We start from the raw sequence: 23,835 nt of genomic DNA, 5'->3' as shown, positions 1-23,835 counted from the left end.
TCACACTGAATTTTATTCCCTTAACAGAACATAGATATGCCTCTGCTGATGCCTCCCTGCAAGGATGTGAGGTAATGACATAAATGTAAACAGTATTACTATTGTTCACAAAAGTCAGTGACATAAATATGTTAATAGAGTAGGTAAAATACACAAAATTGATGCACAAAACCAATTAATCACTTAATGCCCAGACACTCAACGTCTTGTGGGAAGCCTTCCCAGAACAGTGGAAACTGTTATAGCGATCTCATACCTGTAGATTTAGAATTTGATGTCATACGTCTTGTGGGATTCCCAGAACAGTGGAAACTGTTATAGCAATCTCATACCTGTAGATTTAGAATTTGATGTCATAAAAGCCTCTTTAGGTGTAATAGCAATACCCTGTCCAGATTGTGTATCAACTAAATTCCCTCTGTGTACTTTACTAAAAACATCTGATTTTGAGTATTTTGTTCTTCCCAGGAGGTATTCCACATCTCTGAAAGGGACGTGTGTGTGAAAGCACACTCAGGCCAATATGATGTGGTTCGCTGTGGAACGAAGAAGGCGTGCCTTGTGGCCATGTGGGTGAGCTACACAGACTTTTGTCTACCTCCCCAGATAGGTATGAGGACATAAGGGGGATGTGCTTGGAGGATGCAGCCTCTGAGGTGAATGGGACGTTTAAATGCCTCTCCTCTAGGCCCATTGCCTTTCGACCGGTGCCTGGCTCAGTCCGCCATTCCCCCGAGGTACAACGCCCAGTCCCATCTTCCCATGCTTTTACGGGACAGGGCATGCACAAAGTCCCAGTCATATGAGGGTGTCATTACCCCGGAGTTGATGGCATCAATCCAGGAGGCCAGTCAGTCAAGGGCTACTAATTTGGCACCGAGAGGTATGACAATGTGTAACCTGTGGTGATGCATTTTCCTCCCACATTAGTTAAAACACGCCCCATAATCGCATCCCAATGCTCCTATTCCATTCTGAATAGAATTTTGAGTTGAACATTGAACAGAGTAAATCACAGACCTCATTCTTTTGCAGGCCGCAGTACAGATGTCCAAGGTGACGATGAAATGGAGGCAATAAAAACCTTAGACGCTGACACTATTACATACCATGTCCTTAAGGTTGTGATATCGTCATTGGCCAAAAGTATGTTGCCTATGTTGCCTTATTTGTTACTATAATATGTTCAAATACAGAAATATTGATCTTCTGTAAAGCCATTATGTGTTAGTGTTTTAGAAAAAAAGAATTTCTGGACAGTGGAGAACCAGCCAGATTGGTGGCCTGAATCTCTACCCTTCGCTTCACCCAGCCACAAATGTAAGAAAACCATCTTCTGATAGGTTACTCTTTATCGGAAAGAGTAGGGGATTCCCCTAGGCTGACATAGTCATACTCAATTCTGGCTGTTAAACCCATGGAAGTTGAAAAACATGAATGTTGGGGAAAAGTTATATGTTTATTACACGGCTCTATTCTCTCGACTTGGACAATGCAAGTAGAACGCTCCATTGACTTGAATGGGATTTCCCAAAGTTCTAGTGGTCATTATTTTCGACTAAAGGACCACTGAAAAAAATAATGACCGCTGTCAATGGCAACGGAGTTTGTGCTACTAATTCAGGTCTTTCATATCACTCCGCAACTACTGGAACTTCATTCAAAAGTGAAAAGCAGATGGTTGATCAGCTGTGTTCTAAAGAATGTTTGATTCAAGTTCAACGTGTGTTGTTGCGAACTATTTATTTCTCAGCAAAAGCCACGATGAACGGTAACAAATAGGCTACAGCCTATCCTATGTGTCATATCATAGGGAGTTTATTGTTTCGTTTTGGCAAGTAGCCGTGTAATAAGCGGGATAATGCATAGAGCGCTGGTCATTATTGGGAAAATAAGTCCCTTCAGGGCGGAACACCCTGTCGGGACTTATTTCCCAATAATGACCGGCGTTCTATACATTATCCCTTATATAACAAATATTTAATAGCCCATTAAAATAAATGAACAGCCTAGTAAAATTTACCAGTGTATCATACTTTTATACAATTTTAGACTCATTTATTCTCAAAGGAGAGAAGATGCAGGGATGAGCAGTGGTCATAATATGTAAAGCTATGCAGTATATATAGTTTGTTTAAATATGACAAGAATATTTATATTCTACCAGATATATTACTGTGTGAGTTAATGCTTAAAACTGTTGTAAAGCATTCCGAAATAAAAGAGACCTTATCTGCTGTTTTTAACCTCTTTATACCTCTTTCAAGTTACTGTGAAAGGTGTGGAAAGGAAGCCCCTCCCAGAAAAAGCTAAAGGAGATCCTGAAGGCCTACCAGGCCCACCTTAAAAATAAAATATAAATGAATTAAGAACATCTGTAATCTGTCAAATCTATCTGAAATCGCAGCCTGTATGCTGTCTGAATGGTAGTTTCCGAGGATGTCTAGTCCATAACACTTGCCACAGCAGGTGGGGTCTGAAATCAGTTGTCACAGTAGGTGAGGTGAACATTAAAATGGCTTGTATGTCATCAATATCCCTCCGTTGTCAGTTAGAATGATGCATTGTTGAGTCGTCTGGTCACAGGAACACAAGATCCATGAAGACAATGAAGACTGAAGACAAGATGGATCATCTCAATAGGTCATCTCAAGATTCTGAAACAATCATGTGGTGTTGCTGTCAAGTCGTCTCAATGCAAAAGACACCTGGGACGTCAATCAGCAGTGCTTCACATGTAGTGGGTCGCTAGGCTGCGCGGGCCAGGAATCCGGGCAAGGGGATAGCAGCAGGCGATAGTAGGCGGTCATAGGGATGGGGCTTCAGGTGCGATGAGGGCCAAACACAAGGATGGCTGATGACTGGTAATGGTTTACCTCACTTGTGGGGGAAGAAAGAGAGAAATAGAGTAGGTTAGAGTTACTATAAGTCATGATGGCTAGTATTATATAATAAGTATATCAATGGTACTGTATAGTGTTATACTATAGAGAGAAAAGGCAAGAGATGGAGAGTTGAGAGAGAGAGGGAGAGCTCCAACACAAAGGCAAAGCAGTTTCAGCCATGCAAAAAGCCTGTGACTTGTACATTTTATTCATCATACATTTGCCCACCTTCCTGCAAACTTTGGAGGACAAATCTATACATGGCTCTATTTTGTATAATGGCGAATGAGGAACACATATGATACGTTTTGAGCTCCAGAACAAAGGCAAAGCAGTTTCAGCCATGCAAATCATATATTTTCTGAAAGCCGGTCACTTGTACATGTGAGTTAACATACATTAGCACATGGCCCACCTTCCTGCAAACTTTGGAGGACAAAAATCTATACATGGCTCTATTTTGTATATTGGATTTGAGATGATCTTAAGTTTATTTGCCTGTGACAGCCAATCAAATATGGTGATGAAGCGCTGCAATACAGGAAGTGAGCTCATATCTCAGCAATGCTTTTGATGTACAAAATTCAAACTTGGCATAAGGACTTGGTACATGATATTGAGGACGCAGTAGGACATTGGCATCATTTGGCCTCTATAGGGGGCGCTGCAATACAGGAAGTGGGCTCATATTTCAGCAACACTTTGATGTACAAAATCCAAACTTGGTACAGGGACTTGGGACCTGATTGTGATGAAGCACTATGAAATTGGCATCATTTGGCCTCTGTAGGGGGCACTGCAATACAGGAAGTGAGCTCTTATCTCCGCAACGCTTTGATGTATGAAGTCCAAACTTGATACAGGGACATAGTAGCTGGGTCGAACTGTGTCAAAGCCTTGTGGTGAGTGGGCTGCAGAGCAACGGCAGAATTTCTTGTTCAGCTTGATTACTCTAAACAGGATTTGAACTCTTAACCTAAGAATCACCTGTACAAGGCCTTATTATCCCATTGAGCCACAGACTATCCTAAACTTTGGAAAGTCACGTTCACATGGTAAAAATGTGTATTAATAAGCACACAACATCAAGAAAATTCCAAGCCCAAATTTCACAATAGAATTTTCCTAAAAGGCTACATCTGACAAATTGTTGACATTCTGGGGAAATTAAAAAATTGTAGTCAAGAACACTAATGGAAGAAATATAAATATGACAGAGTTAATTTAGAAGGAAAATGGTTAACAAAGATGTTCCCCTTAATGCCATACTGTATCTCGGCATTGAGATTCTTGGAAACTGATGAGTGTGAATGTTGATTGTCTGATGTCATTCAGGTGCTGTTCAATGATGTGAATCTTAAATGACCAATAGCATGTGCAGTATGATCATAATGTTCCAGCTGGGATTCAAACTCTCAACCTAAGGATCACCAGTAGAAGGCATTATCCCACTGATCCACTGACAATCCTACATGGCCAGTCATATTCACATGGTGAAAATATGTATTGGTAAACATGAAGAAAACTCCTACCATACATTTGACAATAGAATTAAGGGCTTTATAAAAAAAGAGTACAGATCTGAAAATTTGCACTGTTAATGGTATCCACCTAATGATGGTTGTATGGTTGTTATCCAAGAACAAAATTATTCATATAGGAATATAGGTGATATTGGAAAAATGGGCTGAGTGGTCCAACTTTTATTGGCCTATATCTCTGAAATGGAACAACAGTGCAGTACCCCAAATTTTAGGTTATGGGTAGTGGGGGGTACTGGTAACCATACCTTAAAATGTCCAGTTTCTAGGACTTACGGTTTAGGCTGCAGTATGACTTTTACAGAATTTTGGTGAAAAATGAACAGTACAGAAACAATAGGGGTCCTGCAGCTGTGCTGCTATGCGCTGCCCAATGATTCAGGATCTCCATACTGTGGTGGCAACTTAAATTAACCTGTGAGTCATGAATCCTAAAGGCCCATTCACACCAAGAACGATAATGATAGGGATAACCATAAATAAATATCGTTCTCGTATGAATGACGACGTTCACACATAAACTATAACGTTAACAACATGAAGAACGATATTATTGGGGATCACTTTCAGAACGATTTTCAGAACGATAAAAAGTTAGCCAATCAGAACCCATCGAATTTTAACCGTCACATTCATTTACACAAGGAGAGACTTTGTTAATCGTTGTTTAGTGTGAACGCTTTTATCGTTATGGTTATAGTTGTCGTTATCGTTCTTGGTGTGAATAGGCCTTTAGTCTCTATTAACCCAAAGCATTTAAATCCTTGATGAGTCCAAACTCCTAATTGCTTAAACTGCATATTGCAGTATTCACTCAATTGACTCAACTGACTCAAGTGATTCACATACATAGTCAGAATCAGTAGTCTGAAGCATATACACTTGTCACTAAGTCACAACTCAGCAGATTCAAAGCTGACAAGAGGCGATACTGACTCAAGTGACTTGCACACATGGACTCAGAATCAGTAGCAAAAAGTGGACACACTAATCACTGAATGACAACTTAACTGACTCAGAGCCATCAATGGGGTGAAACTGACTCAAATGACTCACATACAGAGTCAGATTCAGCAGTACATTAAACACAACTCAGCTGACTCACAGTCAGCAATGAGGTGATAGATTGATTAATATTGTCTTGAATTTCCCCTTGAGGATTCTTGAATTTCCCCTTGGGGATCAATAAAGTATCTATCTATCTATCTATCGCTCTAATCTGTTGTTTTTTTGTGTGTGTTTCAGATGCTGTGAGAAGAAATCCAGTTTGCTCTGCTGCCACAGAGGCAGAAATTGCCCAAACCATTAAAAGATGGTTTTATTGGGCTGCTGACAGGGAAGGGGGGCGGAAGAAACGGCAACCACCAGCCAACCAGCAAACCATCCAGTGATCCATACTTCTTTTTTGAACCCTACTTTTTTTTTTTAGGAAATTGTCTTTTCTAGTGAGTTTCACTTTGTTAAATAAAATATTTTGTATGCATTTCATCTTATTATTATTTTTGTACATTTAAGATATATCTTCATGAGTACTAGGACATAACCAAAACATAAAACATATGAGGGTGGATGACAAATAAGCCTGAAAAAAGGAATTTTAAAAAACTTCAAATATCATCCCTAAAAAGTGTTTATATGTGTTGCTGTATCTCTAAACTTGACTAATATACATTTTTTTCAAAAAAAAAAAAAAAAAGTGAAATATATATATGAATTTGTCATGTTAGTGCCTAAAATTGTCATATGGTGTGATGTGAAAATAATTTGAAATTAAATGAAAATTAGATACTTTTTTCTACTTTAATTTATGTCACTGTACATTTTAATCATGTTTGCTTTGATATGCAACATTTCCTTGTGAATATTTAGAAGAAAAACCTAACATTTAACAAGTTATTTTGTCAAGGTGGAGAATGCTCCTAAGTGTAACCAGATATTTTAGCTTAATTCTGATATTTCTTGTAAGAACTCACTCAAAATTCTTGAGGTTCTTGCAGATACCATTTCCTTTGTTTGCTATTGATGTTTTAATGATTTTTCAATTATAAAGTCTTTTTTTTGTGACATTATTTAATGTCACACCAAATGACATGGTGTCATGCCATATGATGAACTGCACCACTCCACCATGTGTCAGAGCAAAACAGGGTTTTTAATGACAATAAAATCATTAACAATGAATTTTGAAGTCACTGTATGAATGGTGTATGCGTGTAACAGCAAAATAGATTAAAGTTTTAAACTTTAAATACCATGTAACAGAGGTAGTTATTACAGTTTTCACATAGCAGTAAACCGATAGAATTCAAAATCATTTTATGTATAGTAATAGCTTTAACAGTTTTAACAGTTTTAAAATCCATCAAGATTTCCATCAAAAATCAATGACATCAGTTAAAATATAGTCATTGTAATGTAGAAATGAATATCACTAACATGGCACACATAAGGTTTAAAATTGTATTAACATTTGAGTTAAAAAGGTAATTGTTTTCATAACAGCTGATGTAACTCTAAGAATGTAATGTCATTGTAATCCTAGGGTATGAATGAACGTACATGGATGTAACATTGGAAATTCAAAAAGCTGTAAAGCTTTAAGCTACAATAAAGTTCAACCAGTCAATATCTGAAAGCCTGGTTGACCTTTGTCGTGGCTCTGGCTCGGATATTGAGCAAACAATTTGATCGCAGGTGTAAAGTATGCAGTCTCTTTTCTCAGGCCACATGAAAACATTCTTGTCTCCAACTTGCTTCATGCAATTCATTTCTGCCTCTTTGTCATAGAGCTTCACAATCTGGCCCACATAGGGCTATTGTCATACTTGACGATGACGAACTTCCCAACAGAGTAGCCAATGTTAACGTTGGTGCCAAAGTGTGCTTGGGGTTCGGCTGATTCTTCTGGTTGCGTGTTCTCTCCTTGCTGGACATATCTGCTTCACACTGACAAGAAATGGAGGAATAGTATTTATTTTTTAAACTTACATGGCATGGTAACATAAAAGAACAAAGTAAGAGAAATATGAATTGTACAGATACATTTTTTTCCCAATTATCACAGATTTAACAAAAAAACATATAATATCTGAATTTAAAACATGTTTTTAAAGAACTTTTATGTAAAATGCAATTTGGTCATAGGGTGTAACAGAAATGTCATATAGTGTGACTTGCAAAAATATAACATTTTGACAGTTAAGCTAATTTAATTAAAAAATACAGTAATTAACTGACCACATTTTTATGGATATACAATTCAAAGCTTTTATATAAACTCACCTCTTGACCATGCCAATTACTCCTGACATTCTATTGTTCTTCCTGGTTAAGCAGGGTCCTCTTCACAATGGTCCAAATGAATGACAGTCACACCCATTTTATGGACACAATTTTTTTATGTTTTGGATGATTAAAACTTTTGTGGTTGTAAAAACATCAATTATTTTATATGCATGGTAAAACTTTAAAAGTAATTATAATGGATATACACACTCTCTTTTTAGGAAGTTCAATGGTGGACAGTCACACCATATGAATATTTTTATGTTTGGATGATTATTTTAAGACAGACAGAACTTGAACCTACCAGACCTACACCATTTCCATATCAATTCTTAACAATTGCCATTTTTATAAGTGTGTGACACATGGACAGTCTGAATTCTGCTATTTGTCATCTACCCATGAATAAATAGTTAAATAGGATAAGTAAGTAAGTAAATAAATATATAAATAAGCAAACCATCATTTGGTATATGTATGGACCCCCCTGGGTCATGTTTTCACTTTTTGTTTTCATTGTGGTACCCCTAATTTGTACATCCCTCCAAGACCTAGCCAAAATAGCAAGCCTTGGGCCAAATTTGGGCCCAAATGATTGTACTATCTGGAATGTAGGTAGCCTGCTTTGTTTAAAGATCATTGTCTTGCAAAGAAATGTAACCTGGGCTTTGGATTATATATAAGCACTGTCTAGGTCTCTGCAACAAATACGCATGAATGATCAACCAATTTTTGGTAATTGGTGGAGTAGCTATAGGAACACGAAAATCAGTGGTGCTGTTAAAGCGTAACTTTCGCCAGAATGCATCCTAGGGTGTTTTTGTGAATGCACCCGTTCCGTTTAAAAGCATAATACATCCGAAGCGCCACTTTTAAGCTGGTCTGTGTTGTCGTTTTCGGTCAAATGGCCTTTTTAATGGGAATCGTAGGGTCACTCAAATTCAAAATCGCTATTTTAAAACACTAAGAAGGCTCGACACAACATGAAACTTTGATCGAAGTATCATCAGTGTCTCTACACATGAACTTGAGCATTGAGAAAATTGTTTGTGTACACAGAGTTTACTAAAAGAAAGGTTTTGAACAACTTGGTTTTTCTGCTCGCCGCCATCTTGCCAGTCAAGGAGTTGTCCAAAACCTTTCTTTTTAATAAACTACGGTATGTGTACACAAACAATGTTCTCAATGCTTGAGTTCATGTGTAGAGACACTGATGATACTTCGATCAAAGTTTCATCAGCAGATTTTGAATTTGACTGCCATCTATCTATGGTAATTGCCACTTGGTAAAGGGTCATTGTCAAATCAGACAAAATCCAGGGAACTGGTTGCTGCACCGTCTCAGATTTGTTCAAAGATTGTGTACCTAATATTTAGGTCCCAAAACTAAGACCTGTAAAATATGTTTTGTTAAATTCCAATGTTTTCATGCTCAAACATTGCTTCCCAGATAATGTGAATTCCAAGCTATACAACTGAAATAATTCTAAGGAATGACAATTATATAAATATGATAAAGACAGGATTTGAACAGAAATATTTTATAGGCTTTTGATTTTGGAACCCATTCTTGATAAAGACAAAGTTTTAACAAAATCTGAGATGGTGCAGCAAGAACCTTATCTGATTTAACCCGGAATGACCCATTGCATATACTTAAATGTCTGCCACTATGTCTTTGGATTTCCCTCCTCTTATTCAGGTCTGTAACATACCGATTACAGGGCTCTGCGGTTCATCAGCTCTCCTCTTCCTCCCTCCACTCCGGTCACTGCTGTACTTCAGCCAGTTCTTTTTATTGCTGTCACACTGGCAGTGATGTTCTGTGCAGCCGCAGCACCTGAACAGGTAACAGTTCTTGATCATTGAAAATACAATGCACTAATTCCAGGAGAATCAAAAAGTGTCTATTAAGCACACTGTATTTAATTTTTCTTTTACAATGACAGCAATGCAGTGGCAGACATGCCTCTTATAGCTGCAGTAATCTTTAAAGCTGCAAAAGCCTTCTTTTGGCCTCCTCGCCCAAGTCAGTTGAATTGGGTTGCCAGTGTGTCTGTGATGAGGTGACGCATTATTCTCCTTACAGCGTCCCCAGCATTCATCCAACCAAGTTTTGTAAGGTGTGCTTGTCTACAGATAAGAACAGAAATGTACAGATGAATATAGATTTTATACAGTTAAGAACAAAATTATTCATACCCCTGGCAAATATTAATTTAATGTTGATTTTCTCTTGACCAATATGTTTGTTCTGACTGAAAATGAAACTACCACATGTCAAAAGGTTGCTAGACAATGTGGTAGAAACATGGAATCAGAAATAGAAGCATTTTCATCTTTTTTTTTTTCATATGTATGAAAAGTGGGGTGTCCAAAATTATTCATACCTTTTTTAGATAATGACTGGAAAGCCTTGTTTGGCTGTATGTTTTGGATCATTGTGTGGTTTAATGGCCCGCCTATTGGGACAGGTCTCTCGGCAGACTGCCTGATTTTTTCCTTCAAAAATCTTAATGTAGCCCCTTGTTTTAGTGTTACCATTTACTTTGAGAAGGTCACCAAGTCCCATTGTCTGGAAAAAAAAACACCCCAAGCTAATACATTTCTATAATAGCTATTCTGCACTGTGGATATGGTGTTTTGATGGTTGACATTTTCAGCACATCCCAAAATGGACCACTTGGTCATCATGGATGCTGATCATGGATCACTCTTCTCCAAACATGCACAACTCTGCTTAACCTTTTATAAGGGCACACCTGAACAAAGAATATAGCTTTTGCTGGATTTTTAAATGGTTATGAACTATAGGTTTCCAGACTAGATCTCCCTGAAAGAAGATCTAGGTGGGCAGGGGCTAGGCTAGCAGTCTAGAATCATTGTGGAGGCTTGGTATGTATTATGAGAACCATTTTGAGAGCTGTGATGACAAATAAAGATGTTTCCAGTGATTATTTAAAAAGGGTATGAATAATTTTGGACATGCCATTTTTCATAAAAATGTTCAAAAAATATGAAAACTGATTCTACCACATTATCGTACAACCTTTAGCCATGTAGAAGTGTCATTTTTAAACATATTGGTCAAGAGAAAATTAACATTAAATCAAGATTTGCCTGGGGTATGAATAATTTTGTTCTTAACTGTATAGAATGTGTATTGTTGACAAAACATAATGCAGTTGGTTCCAAAGTATTCAACCATCGTGAAATTTTTCACCATGTTGTGGTCATCAATGTAGTCAAATACATACCATAGCTTTCTCCTGTGTTTTGTCCAATAACACATTCTCCACTCTCCTCAGATGTTCTTGAGACTGAATGGAGAATGTGAATTCCTCTGGTAGAGAGGGCGCTGCTTGTGCCGGCTGCTTCTTAGCCAGGGCCTGGAGAAGGAGGGAGTTCTGATGCACTTGCGCCTTTATCTCCTCCAAGGCCCTGAAAATGAGCTGGTCACACTCTGTAGGTAAGAAAGGTTTAATAGAAAAACAGAAACATTTCACATTGCTTTAGAAAGTGTTGTGACTTCAATGATTATGTTAAACAAATTACATCCTCAGTCATGTTGCAGACCAGCAAAATGTTTTGTACCAAATGTGTTTGTCACAGGCTGTGAGTAGGAGGTAGTGGGAGCACTCAAGACTGATGAAAACACCGGTGGTGGCTGGAGTACAGGCAGCTGTTTGGAGGAACCTTTTTCACTGGTGGTTTCACAGGTGGTTTCAGGTGGTTTTGCTGGTGGCTGGTTTGCGATGGAATGGCGTGGCTGAGGGTAGAGCTTCAGGCTGCTCCACCACTTTGGCAGAGGGCCTGCAGTATGACAACAGAACAACACCACAGGTACACACTGTACGGTTCTTACATTCTAGGCCTTCTGAAACTTTCATCCTCAGAAGTGAGGGAGTCTTTCTTGGTGGCCCTCACCAGTTTCTTCCTGGCCGCTTCATAAGAATCTGTATTTGGGGTAAACATTTGTTAAACAAGGAACCATATTGCAGCATGTATAGAAATGAAATGCAGTTGCATTATGATTAATCATAATGCAACTCTCTCTCTCTCTGTTTGTTTACAGGAGGGTCTCACCATACTTCCTCAGTACCTCCGACAAATCCACCACCTCTGCAGACAGTCCTTGTGCAAAAGCAATATTCAGATTGAGGGAGTCAACTGGGGATGTGAAAAACGACTGCCCATTCAAAAATTTCCATCCCAAAAACTGTGCAGCCATCAGCATTAAACATTTTTTCAATTCTGAATTTACTGTGCCCACTCAAAACTATGTTGTTAGGCTTATGGACTGATAAGGAGAATTTGGGACAGGTGGAGAGGGTGGACTGACATTGACTGACTGACTGACTGACACTGCTGTTTAGTTTTTGTTCAGTGATGCGTTTTACAATTTGTTGCAAAGGTTGGTTTGGATCTTCCTTTTCAGTTGATGCAGAAAGTTTTCGAATGGAAAGAAATTCTCTGCAAAGGGCCACATTTTCTGACATCGTCTGCCAGACAGTTTGTTCAACGACCCACATTAAAAGACAGTAAAGCATGGTGGTGCACAATACATGTTATGGGGATGTTTCTCATACTGTGGTGTTGGACCTAGTTCATGTTGGTCACGAGGTCATGTCGTCTTATGCTGAAGAGTTAATGCCTTTGAAATGGGTGTTTCAACAAGACAATGACCCCCCAAAACACACCAGTAAACGAGCAAAGTCTTGGTTCCAGACTAACAAGATTGACGTTATGGAGTAGCCAGCCCAATCTCCAGAGCCCAAAACTTGTGGGGTGACATCAAAAATGCTGTTTCTGACGCAAAACCTAGAAATGCAGAGGAATTGTGGAATGTATCAACTGTCCTGGGCTGGAATACCTGTTCACAGGTGCCAGTAATTGGCAGACTCCATACAACACAGACGTGAAGCAATTCTCAGAAATAATGGTAATGCAACTAGATATTAGTGCAGCATTCAGTAGTAAAGTAAAGCAAAACCTTGAGACATTTTTCAATTTATACAAGTAAATGTTTGAGTTTGTAAAGAAAAATGCAAACACTAATATTTTTTTCCGGTTTTAACGAATAATGAGTCAAACTGAAAATGATAATGGTAAAACATATGTATTCAATATTTGAAGAAATATATGATAAAACAGATGAAAAGGTATCCAGCAGTAGCTGATCAGTAAACACATGTTAAAACCGGAGCTTTGAGACTAAAACATATGTATTCAATATTTAAAGAAATATATGATAAAACAGATGAAAAGGTATCCTGCAGTAGCTGATCAGTAAACACAGAGGGCAGCATGGGTTAATCAAATAAAGATAGATTTATCAGAAACTACCAAATAATGTCACTAAATTTACAATCTATTTTAAGTAAGCAATTATTAAACTTACGGATGATGCTTTTTGAGGGCTTAAACATATAGGATGTAGAAAGATGATATTTCACTTAATAACTCAAAAATGTGCTGCTGCTTATCAAGATGGTTGTCCTGGTTGCTATGGCTGTCATAAATCAAATACAGTATAGCAACAACTGCACATCAGAAAGAACCACTAGATGGCACTAAACTAACTAAAATTGCCAGAGGCAGTAGCTTGCATTTCAGTGACTTAACAGTATCACTTCTTGGAAGCCTGTCACTGGTATTATTTAAGCAATATGGTATATGGTAATATTATTTAAGCAATATGGTATATTCATTAGGCCAGAGAGGTATACACCAATAATCTATTATGACCACTGACAGGTGAAGTGAAAAAAACAGATATTTTGTTACATTAGCACCTGTCAGTGGGTGGGATACATGTATATTCGGCAGCAAGTAACATTTTGTCCTCAAATTGCAGTGGTCAGTGGTCTAAGGAAGTAAAAATGGTGAATGTATGTATGTACATCTGATTCTAGTGAAGTATTGATTGAAATGATAAAAGTTAACACAAATGGGAGATCAAAAACTACCTGTGCTGAACTTTATTTGTTTAGTCTGTACATATTTGTTACAGAAATATCTTACACAATAGAAATCATAAGCTGTTATTTTGTCACACAATTACAAATGTCTGTGGTCCATGTAAAATCAAGACTCTCTTATAATTAGTTATTTCACACTATAATCAGTAAAGCGCTTATTATTCCTATGAAGAGGTTTACCTGCTGATCAGAAGAAATGGATAGTCTAGTATGAGTAGTAACATCTCCTAGAAGCAATCCATAGTCATAGTTGACTGTTTAGGGATATAACATCAGTAAGCATTTCAACAGGTTTTCAGGAGGTATAAAACAAAGCAAAATTAGTGCCATGTTGAGCCTAAAGCCTGAAGCATGCTCAAATTTGGCAAACAAATCGCCAGGCGTTCACCTCTGTTGCCAAATCTGAATGTGCCTCAGGCTTTAGGCTCGACATACCACTAATTTCACTTTGTAGTACAGCCCTTTGGCCCCATCACACGGACACACAGGAACCAACTGCTGAACTGCCACAGGGCTGCATTGCTGAGCACTAGAGGATGTAGAGGAGAGGGCTTTCCTGCAGGACCTCTTTGCAGAGAGGCCAGCAGAGGTGTGGTGGCTGGGTGGAGTGGGTCATTTAAAACATGACTGAAGATCTGAAGTGGGCCTGTTTGACGGTGTTGTTGTTCATGCCCATCTTCAGCTGCCACTTCGACTTCATCCTCTGCACATACTGCATGTCCTTCTGCTGCCGCAGCGAACCCAGTTTACCTGAGACACAAGAAGCACATAGACCTGAATTAAAAACAAGGCAAAGCTGAACCCAGAGTGAAACATACACATCCCATGGTTAAATTAAATGCAGAGTCTGAATAAGTAGCACATATACTGAAACAAATTGGAGGCCCAGCAGAATAACATGCAATAGCAATTAACACATGGCTCCATTACCTCCATCTCCTCCCCAGCCAAGGGCTCGGTACTGCCTGAGAACCCGGCCCACGGCATTCTGGTTATGCGCCAGAACCACAGCTCTCTGGTTGCCAAACTTCTGCTTGTAGTAACGCATCAGGGAGCGGTGTCCTATCTTGGCACCTGGTAACAAAGCCACAAATATGAGCCACCTAATTTATAATGCAGTGATTATGTAAACAGAACTACATGCATGTCTCTTAACAGGTATAGGTATGCTGCTTACAAACCCTTCCTCCCCAGCTGTCCAAATACAATTTTCATTTTAAAGGTATCAATACCATTTTCATTTTAAAGGTATCAATACCATTTTCATTTTAAAGGTACCCAATGCAGGTTCATTTTAAAGGTATCAATACCATTTTCATTTTAAAGGTACCCAATGCAGGTTCATTTTAAAGGTATCCAATGCAGGTTCATTTTAAAGGTATCCAATGCAGTTTCATTTTAAAGGTATCCAATGCAGGTTCATTTTAAAGGTATCCAATGCAGGTTCAAGGGTTTGATATGCTACTGGGCTCCCCCTCCACAGTACTATTGTAAAGCAGAAGAGCTTGATCAGCTGGAGACTTCACTCACTGTCGTGCACAACTGACAGACTGAGGAAGTCATTTGTCCCCAGGGCCATTGAACTGTCCAACGCTTCACTTAAGGGTAGAGGAGAGATAGACTTCTCTGCATAGTCTTGTCTGCCTCTTCACCTTCTCCATGTTTGTGTTTGTACTGTCTAGGGCTGGGACAACGCGTTGACGTAATCGATGACGTCGACGCAAAAAATACGTCAACGCAAAATATGCATAATGTGTGCCGCTAAATATTTTGAATTTTACACCTTCAGTGTTTCCCATACGTTGACTAATCTGTGGCTGGGGTACACGAAATCATTGAGCTGTGCTTTTCACGCACGCAGCCTTTCCTTGCCCCGGCCACTCTCTCTTGTAACGAGCCCGCTGCCCCTCCTCTGCATGTGCTGCATTTAATATTCACGATTGTTGAAGGAGTGTTAGTTGCCACATAGAAGCACTGCATAGAACACGATGGGCTAAATTGCTATTAAATCCGCTTAGCATCGTGACCATGCTGCGCAAATTTGTTCAAAACTGCTGCATTAAAGTTAACTCTGCTAAGGTCTCATCACAACATAGTAGCCTACATTGAGGAGACCAAACTAAGTTAAGTTATGCAATCAAGCAGTCTCTCAAAGCTAACGTTAGGATACTGTTCGGATGTCAAGTTTAGCATGCTTACTTACATCTGCTTGTCAATTTCACTCATGTAGGGCTCATTTTATTGACTGAATGTTTTCAAAATCCCAATGTAAATGGAAAAGTGTTTCCAAGACTCAAAAGTGCTTGTCCCAAGGAGAAGTAGGCTACGAACCGTTATTTAAACTAACTACGTTATGAATTGCATCCACACATCAGCAGCGTTTGCAGGGATTCCCTCACGAACGTCAACTTAAAGTGACAGGCACTCAATTATACCTATACACTACTGAACTGAACTGAATGCGACCTCTGACTAAGAATGCATTACTTTGCACTTGTATAGTCTTTTATTTTGGAATCTTAAGATCAATAAACATATATTCCAATGTTAAGGAATTCATGTTTTTTCATTCAGATATGTAAATCAACATGTATACGTTGCTATTAGTCAATTAATGGGGAGATGTCGATGTCGAATTGAATTCAATCGGACTGAAAAAATGAATCGTTAGATTAATCGATGCATCGAAAAAATAATCGCTAGATTAATCGTTTAAAAAATGATCGTTTATCCCAGCCCCACTAGTCGCCCTCACACTGTACAAGTCAATTAACACTGTTCTGCTCATCTACCTCATGTGTACTTCAACCTTATAGTTACAATAGTATTATTATTAATACATGATCATTGCCCTGAACTGCCTTGCACTATATTTATTTTTAATATTAAACCTCAGTCTATACTGATATTGCACTATCCCACCCTTTCAAGTGTATATTGCATCTTGCTTGTGTCTGTTGAGGGGTCCACGACCATGGCACCCTTGACAGGGACAACAAGGAAGCAGTCATCCTCAGCTGTATTTGTATATTACTTTTTCTGCTGTACGTGCATGTTGTGTGTGATGTCTGTATGCTACTGAGACCTTGAATTTCCCCTTGGGGATCAATAAAGTATCTATCTATCTATCCTACAGTTGCAAAGTGTTTGTATTTTACACAACTGGGGTAATACGACTACGAGTTAGTTTACCATCAAAATGACGTCAAAGCTGTTATATTAAGGTGAAAAACTGGCAGAGAATGCCTTTAAGGGATATCCCATTTTGCAGGGAAAGATTTCAACCACTAGTCTCTCTAGTCTTTCAGTCATTTCAATTATTGAACGAAGGTTCAGCTCCACTTCCTGGAAGAAGTGGAACTGAGTGCAGAAGAGTGAATGTGTACCTGAGGGTAGCGTGAGCTCCAGAGTGTCGTCGTCAAACTCCACGTTCTTGTCATCAGGCAACTCTCCATCCCTCATCTCCACATCATCGCCATCTTTAGCGTCAGGATAGCTACTCCTGTGACATTCACATAGGAACACCGCACCACAATCAGGACTGTTTGTACACTAAGATATAAACTCTTACTTATGAAGTCAAAGTCAAAGTTATGATGTTGCATTACCACTCAAAATTTAATTAGTGATGGATGGAAAAAAAATGTAAAGGAAGAGTTATGCCTCTCTCTCATGTCACTCCCTCAATAAAATCTTCAATGCAACACCAGAATCAGCAAAAGAAAGGAATCATTTCAGTGCAGTTCAGTTACTCTTCCTCAGCTGAGGAAGTGAGCTGCGTTGGCAATAACAATGCTTATAATTTCTTCATGTACCCAATACCCATTCACTGACTCAGCTTGACACCACCAGTGCGCTACTTCCTCGACTTTGACACGCACTCTACGCCGCTCAGTACCTGAAATCATAGAAGTCTGCAAACTCCAGCGCAGCGTCTCCGTCTGTGAATAGTTTGCAGTGGCTCTTATCCACCATGTGGGCCTGCACCGCCTCCGCAGAGTAGAATGACCGGCCCTTCTCGTTACACCACAGACACACGTTCCCGACTCCCACCTTCTCTCCTGGAAACACACACACATACCAGGAGGTCACAGAGACACCTCAGAGGATGAATTTAACAATTGCTATTAGTAATCCCGTTTAACAGGCATCCTATTGTATAGAGACTTTAATAGATGTGTTCCATTCTCTATTGGTAGTCTGTCATTCACGTCACATAAAGAGTAAAACAGATCAGTGTTATTTTCATATGACAGTCTGCTAATTGAGGGTTAGAAGAAACTCCCCAGAAACCACCAAGGACTGAGCCAGCCTCCCTACCCAGACTGAGCCAGCCTACCTACCCAGGTAAGCAATGAGTCCCCGCAGGTTCACTAGGTACTCCACATCGGGCAGGAAGAAGCTGTGCACTTTAGTCATGTGGGCCACGTTCCTGCTGATAGAGCGCGAGTGGTGCTTGCAGAACAGGCAATCTGTGACTGGAATGGACCCAGGGATAGGCTCAGGCTTCTCTGACAAACCCTCCTCCATCTCCTCTTCTGCCTCCTCTTCATCATCAGCTTCCATCTCTTCTTCGTCGTCGTCATCATCACCACCGTCAACATCCTCCCACTCCTCTGCAGGTAGAAGGGAAATTCAGTATGCAAACATAACTCTGACAGCATACAGCTATGTGGTGCAAAGCTGTGCTACAAAGTCAGGTTATCAAAAGAACTTAATAAGCTTCAATTATTAAGACACATTATACAAAGCACCCAGAAGTTAAACATACTCTGATTATCATCATTATATATATATATATATATATATATATATATGATATATCTGATTATTCTGATATATATCAGCATGTATGTGTACTGCTTGGTGTTGACAGTAATGCTTAGTACCCTGCTGTGTGCCTATTAACCATATATAGTTTGGGGATGAAAACCGATCCCACTATGCTCTTAATACCTTCCTCATCTTCTTCGTCTTCTCCCGCTATCTTCTTTGCCTGCTGTTCAAACCACTGTAGCCGTGGGGGTTTGTCTGGACGCAATCGGTCCTTCTTCTCGGTAGATGTGGCTTCAGAGGGTGTATGTTTCTGTTGCTCCTTCAGCGCTTGCTGCAGCGCCTCGTTTTGGGCATTTTTATCCAGCTCCGCTCCCTTTTCTAGGTTCTTCTCGTTCATCCGCTGGACAGTTGCCTGAGCAGCAGCCAGCGCACGTTTTTCGGCCTGCAGATGTTTATTGGATTGAAGGTGGTTGGTGTACGCATTAGCGCTGTTGAAGTGTTTGTTGCAGGTGGCGCACATCTGCCCACTGCCGTGATCTAGCTGATGCTGTTGTTGCTCGGCTGCTGCCCGCTGTGCCATCACGCGCTCCTGGAAGTTCTCGGCGGTGACGGGGGGCATGTCGGCCACTTTGCGCTTCAGATTGTACCGGTGCCAATCGGTCTTGTAGTGCGCCCGCTGCACATCACCATCGGTAAAAGCCACCCGACAGCTTATACAAGTGTATGACATGGTTGCCTTGCCTGCTGGGAGGGGAGACTGTGTAAGTAAAGACTTGGTAAACTACAATGACGTTACTTTTATGGTAACGTGACGAAGTAATACGATCCACGTCACAATCGTTAATGTCACACCGTCGAAGGAGTCAAACCATTAAGAGGGCTTCTCTTTGGTCAAACGCTGTCCACCAGTCTGTCTAACCCTATCCATCTAATAAATATACAACGGCCGTTAACACCGCCAAAAATACTCGTAAACCTGACTGTTATTAACATGTTCTATTAGCTGCTAACTGATGTTCGATTAAGAACAACGGCAAGATCAGCAAAACGTTCCCTTCCTAAAGAAAGTTAGGATAACCTCATAGTAGTCTGATGATATGGTAACGTGTTCTTCATTGTGCGTCTTCAAATCATTTAATACATCACATTTTGCTGTGGAAATATACGCAAGTCTACAGAGCTGTCAAGACTACACACAAGGGATGCGTTATAAAAACCAATTAGCCAGCTAGCTGCTATCGAGCCAGTCAACTGTTGTGGTATCAAGGAAATGTTAGGTCATGTATCATCTATTATTTACGTATTTGACAAGGTCTGCAATAAGCAATGCCGTGAGAGATATCCTACAGGTAACAAGAAAAATATATATGTCACACTTACCAACAGCAAAGTACGTAGCAAAACAACTGGCCAACACGAGGGGAGTGACGTTAGCAATGACCTTTGACTGGGTGCTATGTCAAAATGCTTATGGACATGCTACAGTGCCACTCAGTGGATCGGAAGGTTTCCTACAACTCCCCTCTTTATTGTCATGATGTTATTAATTTCAAGTATAACTGCATTTCACTACATTTATATTTAAACCAGCATACAAAACATTTCAGATTAAAATGTCCATATCAATGAAATTACCTTTTCTGTGTATTTAATAAAAACACAACTGCACATTATTCAGAATAATTCAGTGTCTCAGGACATGTCTCATCTTTTTCTCATCACTATTATTCAAACCTCAGTCTACTTTGAGTGTTTTCCCATCAAACAAAAGGTTATGCATTTTGAGATGATCATTAAGGACACATCAATTTCTCATGTAAAAGTGTTAACATCTAGCATATCCTGCCTCATGCCAGTGTGCAATTTTAAGCATCTCTTCAGAGGATGTCATCCGAACCTTGGTGAATCAGTCAACACCATTAGTACGACATGCTGATGGCGTTGCTTTGTCACAATTAATCGTGGCCTGAGGGTCACCATTCACTACGTTAATTAATATTCACGCACAAACTTTCCTGGAGAGGAGACTGCCACTGTGATTCACCACTTGCACACATCTTAGCCCCCTCCTCACAAGGGTACATTTCCCACTGACTGAGTCACCAAGCGAAGCGAGCTGCAAGTTTCTGCCAGCATGATCGATGTTGTGCACAGGTTCCCATAGGGCAGTGTTTCTCAAACTTTTTCAGACCAAGGACCACTTCACCAATAAATAGAAACCTCACGGACCACCTACTGTAATAGGTGTAGCTAAAAAAAACAGTAGACCTACTTCAACAGTATATTACACAATAGGCATACTCACTGAACAACCTTGCTTATCGTCTTGGCACCTTGCTTATTGTGTTAGAGGATTCATATGATTTAAACTGGCATAGGTTACATAGACAGTGTTGCAGAACTGTTTGGATTTACATACAAGTTGGTTCAATATTGCAAACAACTTATTGCAAACTACTTATTTTATCACGTCTGCCCACGGACCACTTGGGATAGCTTGCGGACCACCAGTGGTCCCCGGACCACACTTTGAGAAACACTGCCATAGGGGAACAGAGATGGGATGAAACCAGAGATCTGCACCACCAAGGAGCTCTCAGGCACAGCAGTGGCATTACTGGGGTTCCACCAAGGAGCTCTCAGGCACAGCAGTGGCATTACTGGGGTTCCACCAAGGAGCTCTCAGGCACAGTCTAGCAGTGGCATTACTGGGGTCCCACCAAGGAGCTCTCAGGCACAGCAGTGGCATTACTGGGGTCCCACCAAGGAGCTCTCAGGCACAGCAGTGGCATGGGGTTCCACCAAGGAGCTCTCAGGCAGTCTAGTGGCATTACTGGGGTCCATGATGCTGCACTACAGCACAACCAGTGCCAACTTAGTCTGAGAGAAACTCTTCCATCTTCAGTTTACTTTTGAATTTCAAACTTCATATTTGTGTTTAAAGCAAACAGTTGTTCTGTAATATTGTGTATTCTACATTTCCACTGCAACTGCAAGGGTAAATATCTATTGAAACACATCACAGTCTAGTTATGTAATGCAGATGATGTACAGTGACATAATTTAAGTTTTCTAAGAACATGATAGAACAGGACATTTTGGTAAAAGGAGTTATGTTTTTTTTATTAGTCCATAATTTGTATCTACAATGAAGGGACACAAGCAAAAATAACCGACGACTCCATGAAAAAAAAATGAAATAAAACAAAAACAATTACATTTATTATTGATGCAGTTTTTCCATCTCTTTTTTTTCTTCTTAATAAGCATTTTTTTTCAGTCTAAAGAAACTTTACAATATAAAGGAACATACAAAGGACTGCTTATTTACTACACAAGACACTCAAGTCCCTAAGACAAGGATCCAAACTACCCTAACATGAAATACAAAGCAAACTGCCGTGAGACTGCTTCATACTCTCAATACTGCTTATTGTCGGAAAGAACAATGAACGGTGCAGGAGAAATCATCCATGTCAGCCTCCTCCATCACCCCATCCCACCCCCACACATACCACCCCCACACATGCCTCCTCCATCACCCCATCCCACCCCCACACATACCACCTCACCCCATCACCCCACACATACCACCCCCACACATACCACCTCCTCCATCACCCCACACATCCCACCCCACACATCCCACCCCCCACACATACCGCGTCCTCCATCACCCCACACATCCCACCCCCACACATACCACCTCACCCCATCCCACCCCCACACATCCCACCTCACCCCATCCCACCCCCACACATCCCCATCACCCCACCCCATCCCATCCCACATGCCACACACCCCATCCCACCCCCACACATCCCACCCCCACACATCCCACCTCACCCCATCCCACCACGAGCTCTTCCTAATGTTACAGTATTGTACAGCATCACAAGAGAAACACAGAGATGGCCAACAGAGTGACTGTTTTACATGTAGGACTGGGGGAAGGGCGGAGACTGAAATCTATACAACAGTATCTCAATATAACATTGAGGAGAAACAGTCCCTCTCTTTCTTACTACTTTTTTTTAATTTTTTTATTTAGAATGAGGTTTATTTTTTCTTCTTTTTTTGTCCATTTTTCATTTTAAATAGATAAAAATCCTTCATAGTAAAGTCTGCAATGTGTGGTCCCTTACTGGTTTAAAGAGACGATGTCCTGTTTGCCCATGCACATCAACACCACTTTCTGTTCCCTGTTTACAGTGTTCCTATTGTGGTCAAGTAGAAAGCATCCAGTCCCACAGTGAGTGTAAATCGAACACTTAATTCCTCTACCCTGATTTACATCCCAGTTTGAATCAGGTTTGACACTGCTTCAGATTCATAGTGTAAATAGACTAGTTCTACCATTATCAGGATTGGATTTAAATTTCAGACATTCAGGCACACTGAATTACGGATTCCTGCTTGCCCTGAGCCCACAATATTTTTATTGCCCCCACCCGCTTATACTCTACCATAGCACAACAACTCGTCCAACCTGGAAAAGGGGATGAGAGCACACCGTCTCTTTAAATGGAAATATGGTTACTTCTTTGTACACCTTTCAGCGAGATTTGAATCTATTGGTAGTGACTGAAATATCAAAACATGTCAATGATATCAAAATGCATTGTACATTATTTACAAAAAAAAGGAAACAAATTGACAAAAACGCATGTTTGTGTGTTTGTGTGTGCATGTATAAGGGGGTTTGAGGTTGAGATGAAATTTAAGGTTCAGATTGGGATCCTCTGTGTGTGTGTGTGTGTGTGTGTGTGTGTGTGTGTGTGTATGTGTGTGTGTGTGTGTGTGTGTGTGTGTGTGGTGCAAAACAGCACCAAGGGCCAATCTCATTGCCAGCTGGACATGCAAGGCTGCATGAAATGATGTATTGCATGTGGTGCAATATAGGCCCAGCCACTTCCAACTGGCTGTTCGCCACCTCCACATCAAAATTATAATGAAAACGAAAACAAACAAAAAAAACACACGCTTTACTTAAATACACAGCAACAAACACTAAAACAGGAGCAAAAACGATCAGAAGTAGAGAATGCCAAAACGGGACAGGAGTATAGTCCAGTCATGTCAATGCCAAAGGTTGATAGGGCCAAAAGAGACCAATCATTTTGCATTTGTAGAGAAAAGGTGCTGATAACATCTCGAGGGTGATTGGAGATCTTGGAGGATCTTGGGAGGGGTGGATGGAAGTTCGGGTGGCGGTGTCAATTTGGGGGGGGGGCAAGGCTGGGTTCCAGATCTGGACAGGTAGGTTCTTCTGCTTGAGCTGAAGGTTCTGGTTCCCCTTAAACTGAGACAGAGCCAGCTTTATAGAGTACATGAGTGTGCCAGCAGGTCAGTCATCAGCACGCTCTC

General features: G+C 40.2%; 1 protein-coding gene and 1 long non-coding RNA gene across 3 annotated transcripts; one reads left to right on the top strand and one right to left on the bottom strand.

Annotated features, from left to right (window-relative positions):
- LOC125284854 lies at nt 1-1,121 on the top strand. Its single transcript, XR_007191956.1, has 3 exons — nt 1-71; nt 469-883; nt 1,036-1,121. It is a non-coding gene; the product is annotated as an uncharacterized LOC125284854 (long non-coding RNA).
- A 12,543-nt stretch (nt 1,122-13,664) lies between these two features.
- On the bottom strand, nt 13,665-19,938 carry znf622 (zinc finger protein 622). Of its 2 annotated transcripts, none has more exons than XM_048261393.1 (7): nt 19,849-19,938; nt 18,649-19,212; nt 18,036-18,308; nt 17,591-17,753; nt 17,079-17,194; nt 14,623-14,766; nt 13,665-14,442 (listed from the first exon to the last, which is right to left on the bottom strand). In XM_048261393.1, the coding sequence occupies exons 2-7, from the start codon at nt 19,196-19,198 to the stop codon at nt 14,309-14,311; spliced, it is 1,380 nt and encodes a 459-aa protein (XP_048117350.1). In that variant the 5' UTR covers nt 19,199-19,212; nt 19,849-19,938; the 3' UTR covers nt 13,665-14,308. The 2 variants fall into 2 exon arrangements, with proteins under 2 accessions (XP_048117350.1, XP_048117343.1); XM_048261386.1 differs by having other exon boundaries at nt 18,649-19,209; nt 19,849-19,936.
- Nucleotides 19,939-23,835: the final 3,897 nt, after the last annotated feature.

The sequence above is a fragment of the Alosa alosa genome, chromosome 1, assembly GCF_017589495.1.
Source record: "Alosa alosa isolate M-15738 ecotype Scorff River chromosome 1, AALO_Geno_1.1, whole genome shotgun sequence".
NCBI classification, from domain to species: domain Eukaryota; kingdom Metazoa; phylum Chordata; class Actinopteri; order Clupeiformes; family Clupeidae; genus Alosa; species Alosa alosa.
Note: the sequence above shows the minus strand (reverse complement) of the source record. Positions and strands in the feature narration are given on the sequence as shown.

Excerpts from the sequence above, each read along its gene's own strand:
- znf622 (XM_048261393.1), bottom strand. The coding sequence starts at position 19,198 with ATGTCATACACTTGTATAAGCTGTCGGGTGGCTTTTACCGATGGTGAT. Across the intron at positions 18,309-18,648 it reads AGACGAAGAAGATGAGGAAG|AGGAGTGGGAGGATGTTGAC; the intron begins GTATTAAGAGCA and ends TTCTACCTGCAG. Across the intron at positions 17,754-18,035 it reads GGGACTCATTGCTTACCTGG|GAGAGAAGGTGGGAGTCGGG; the intron begins GTAGGTAGGCTG and ends GTGTGTTTCCAG.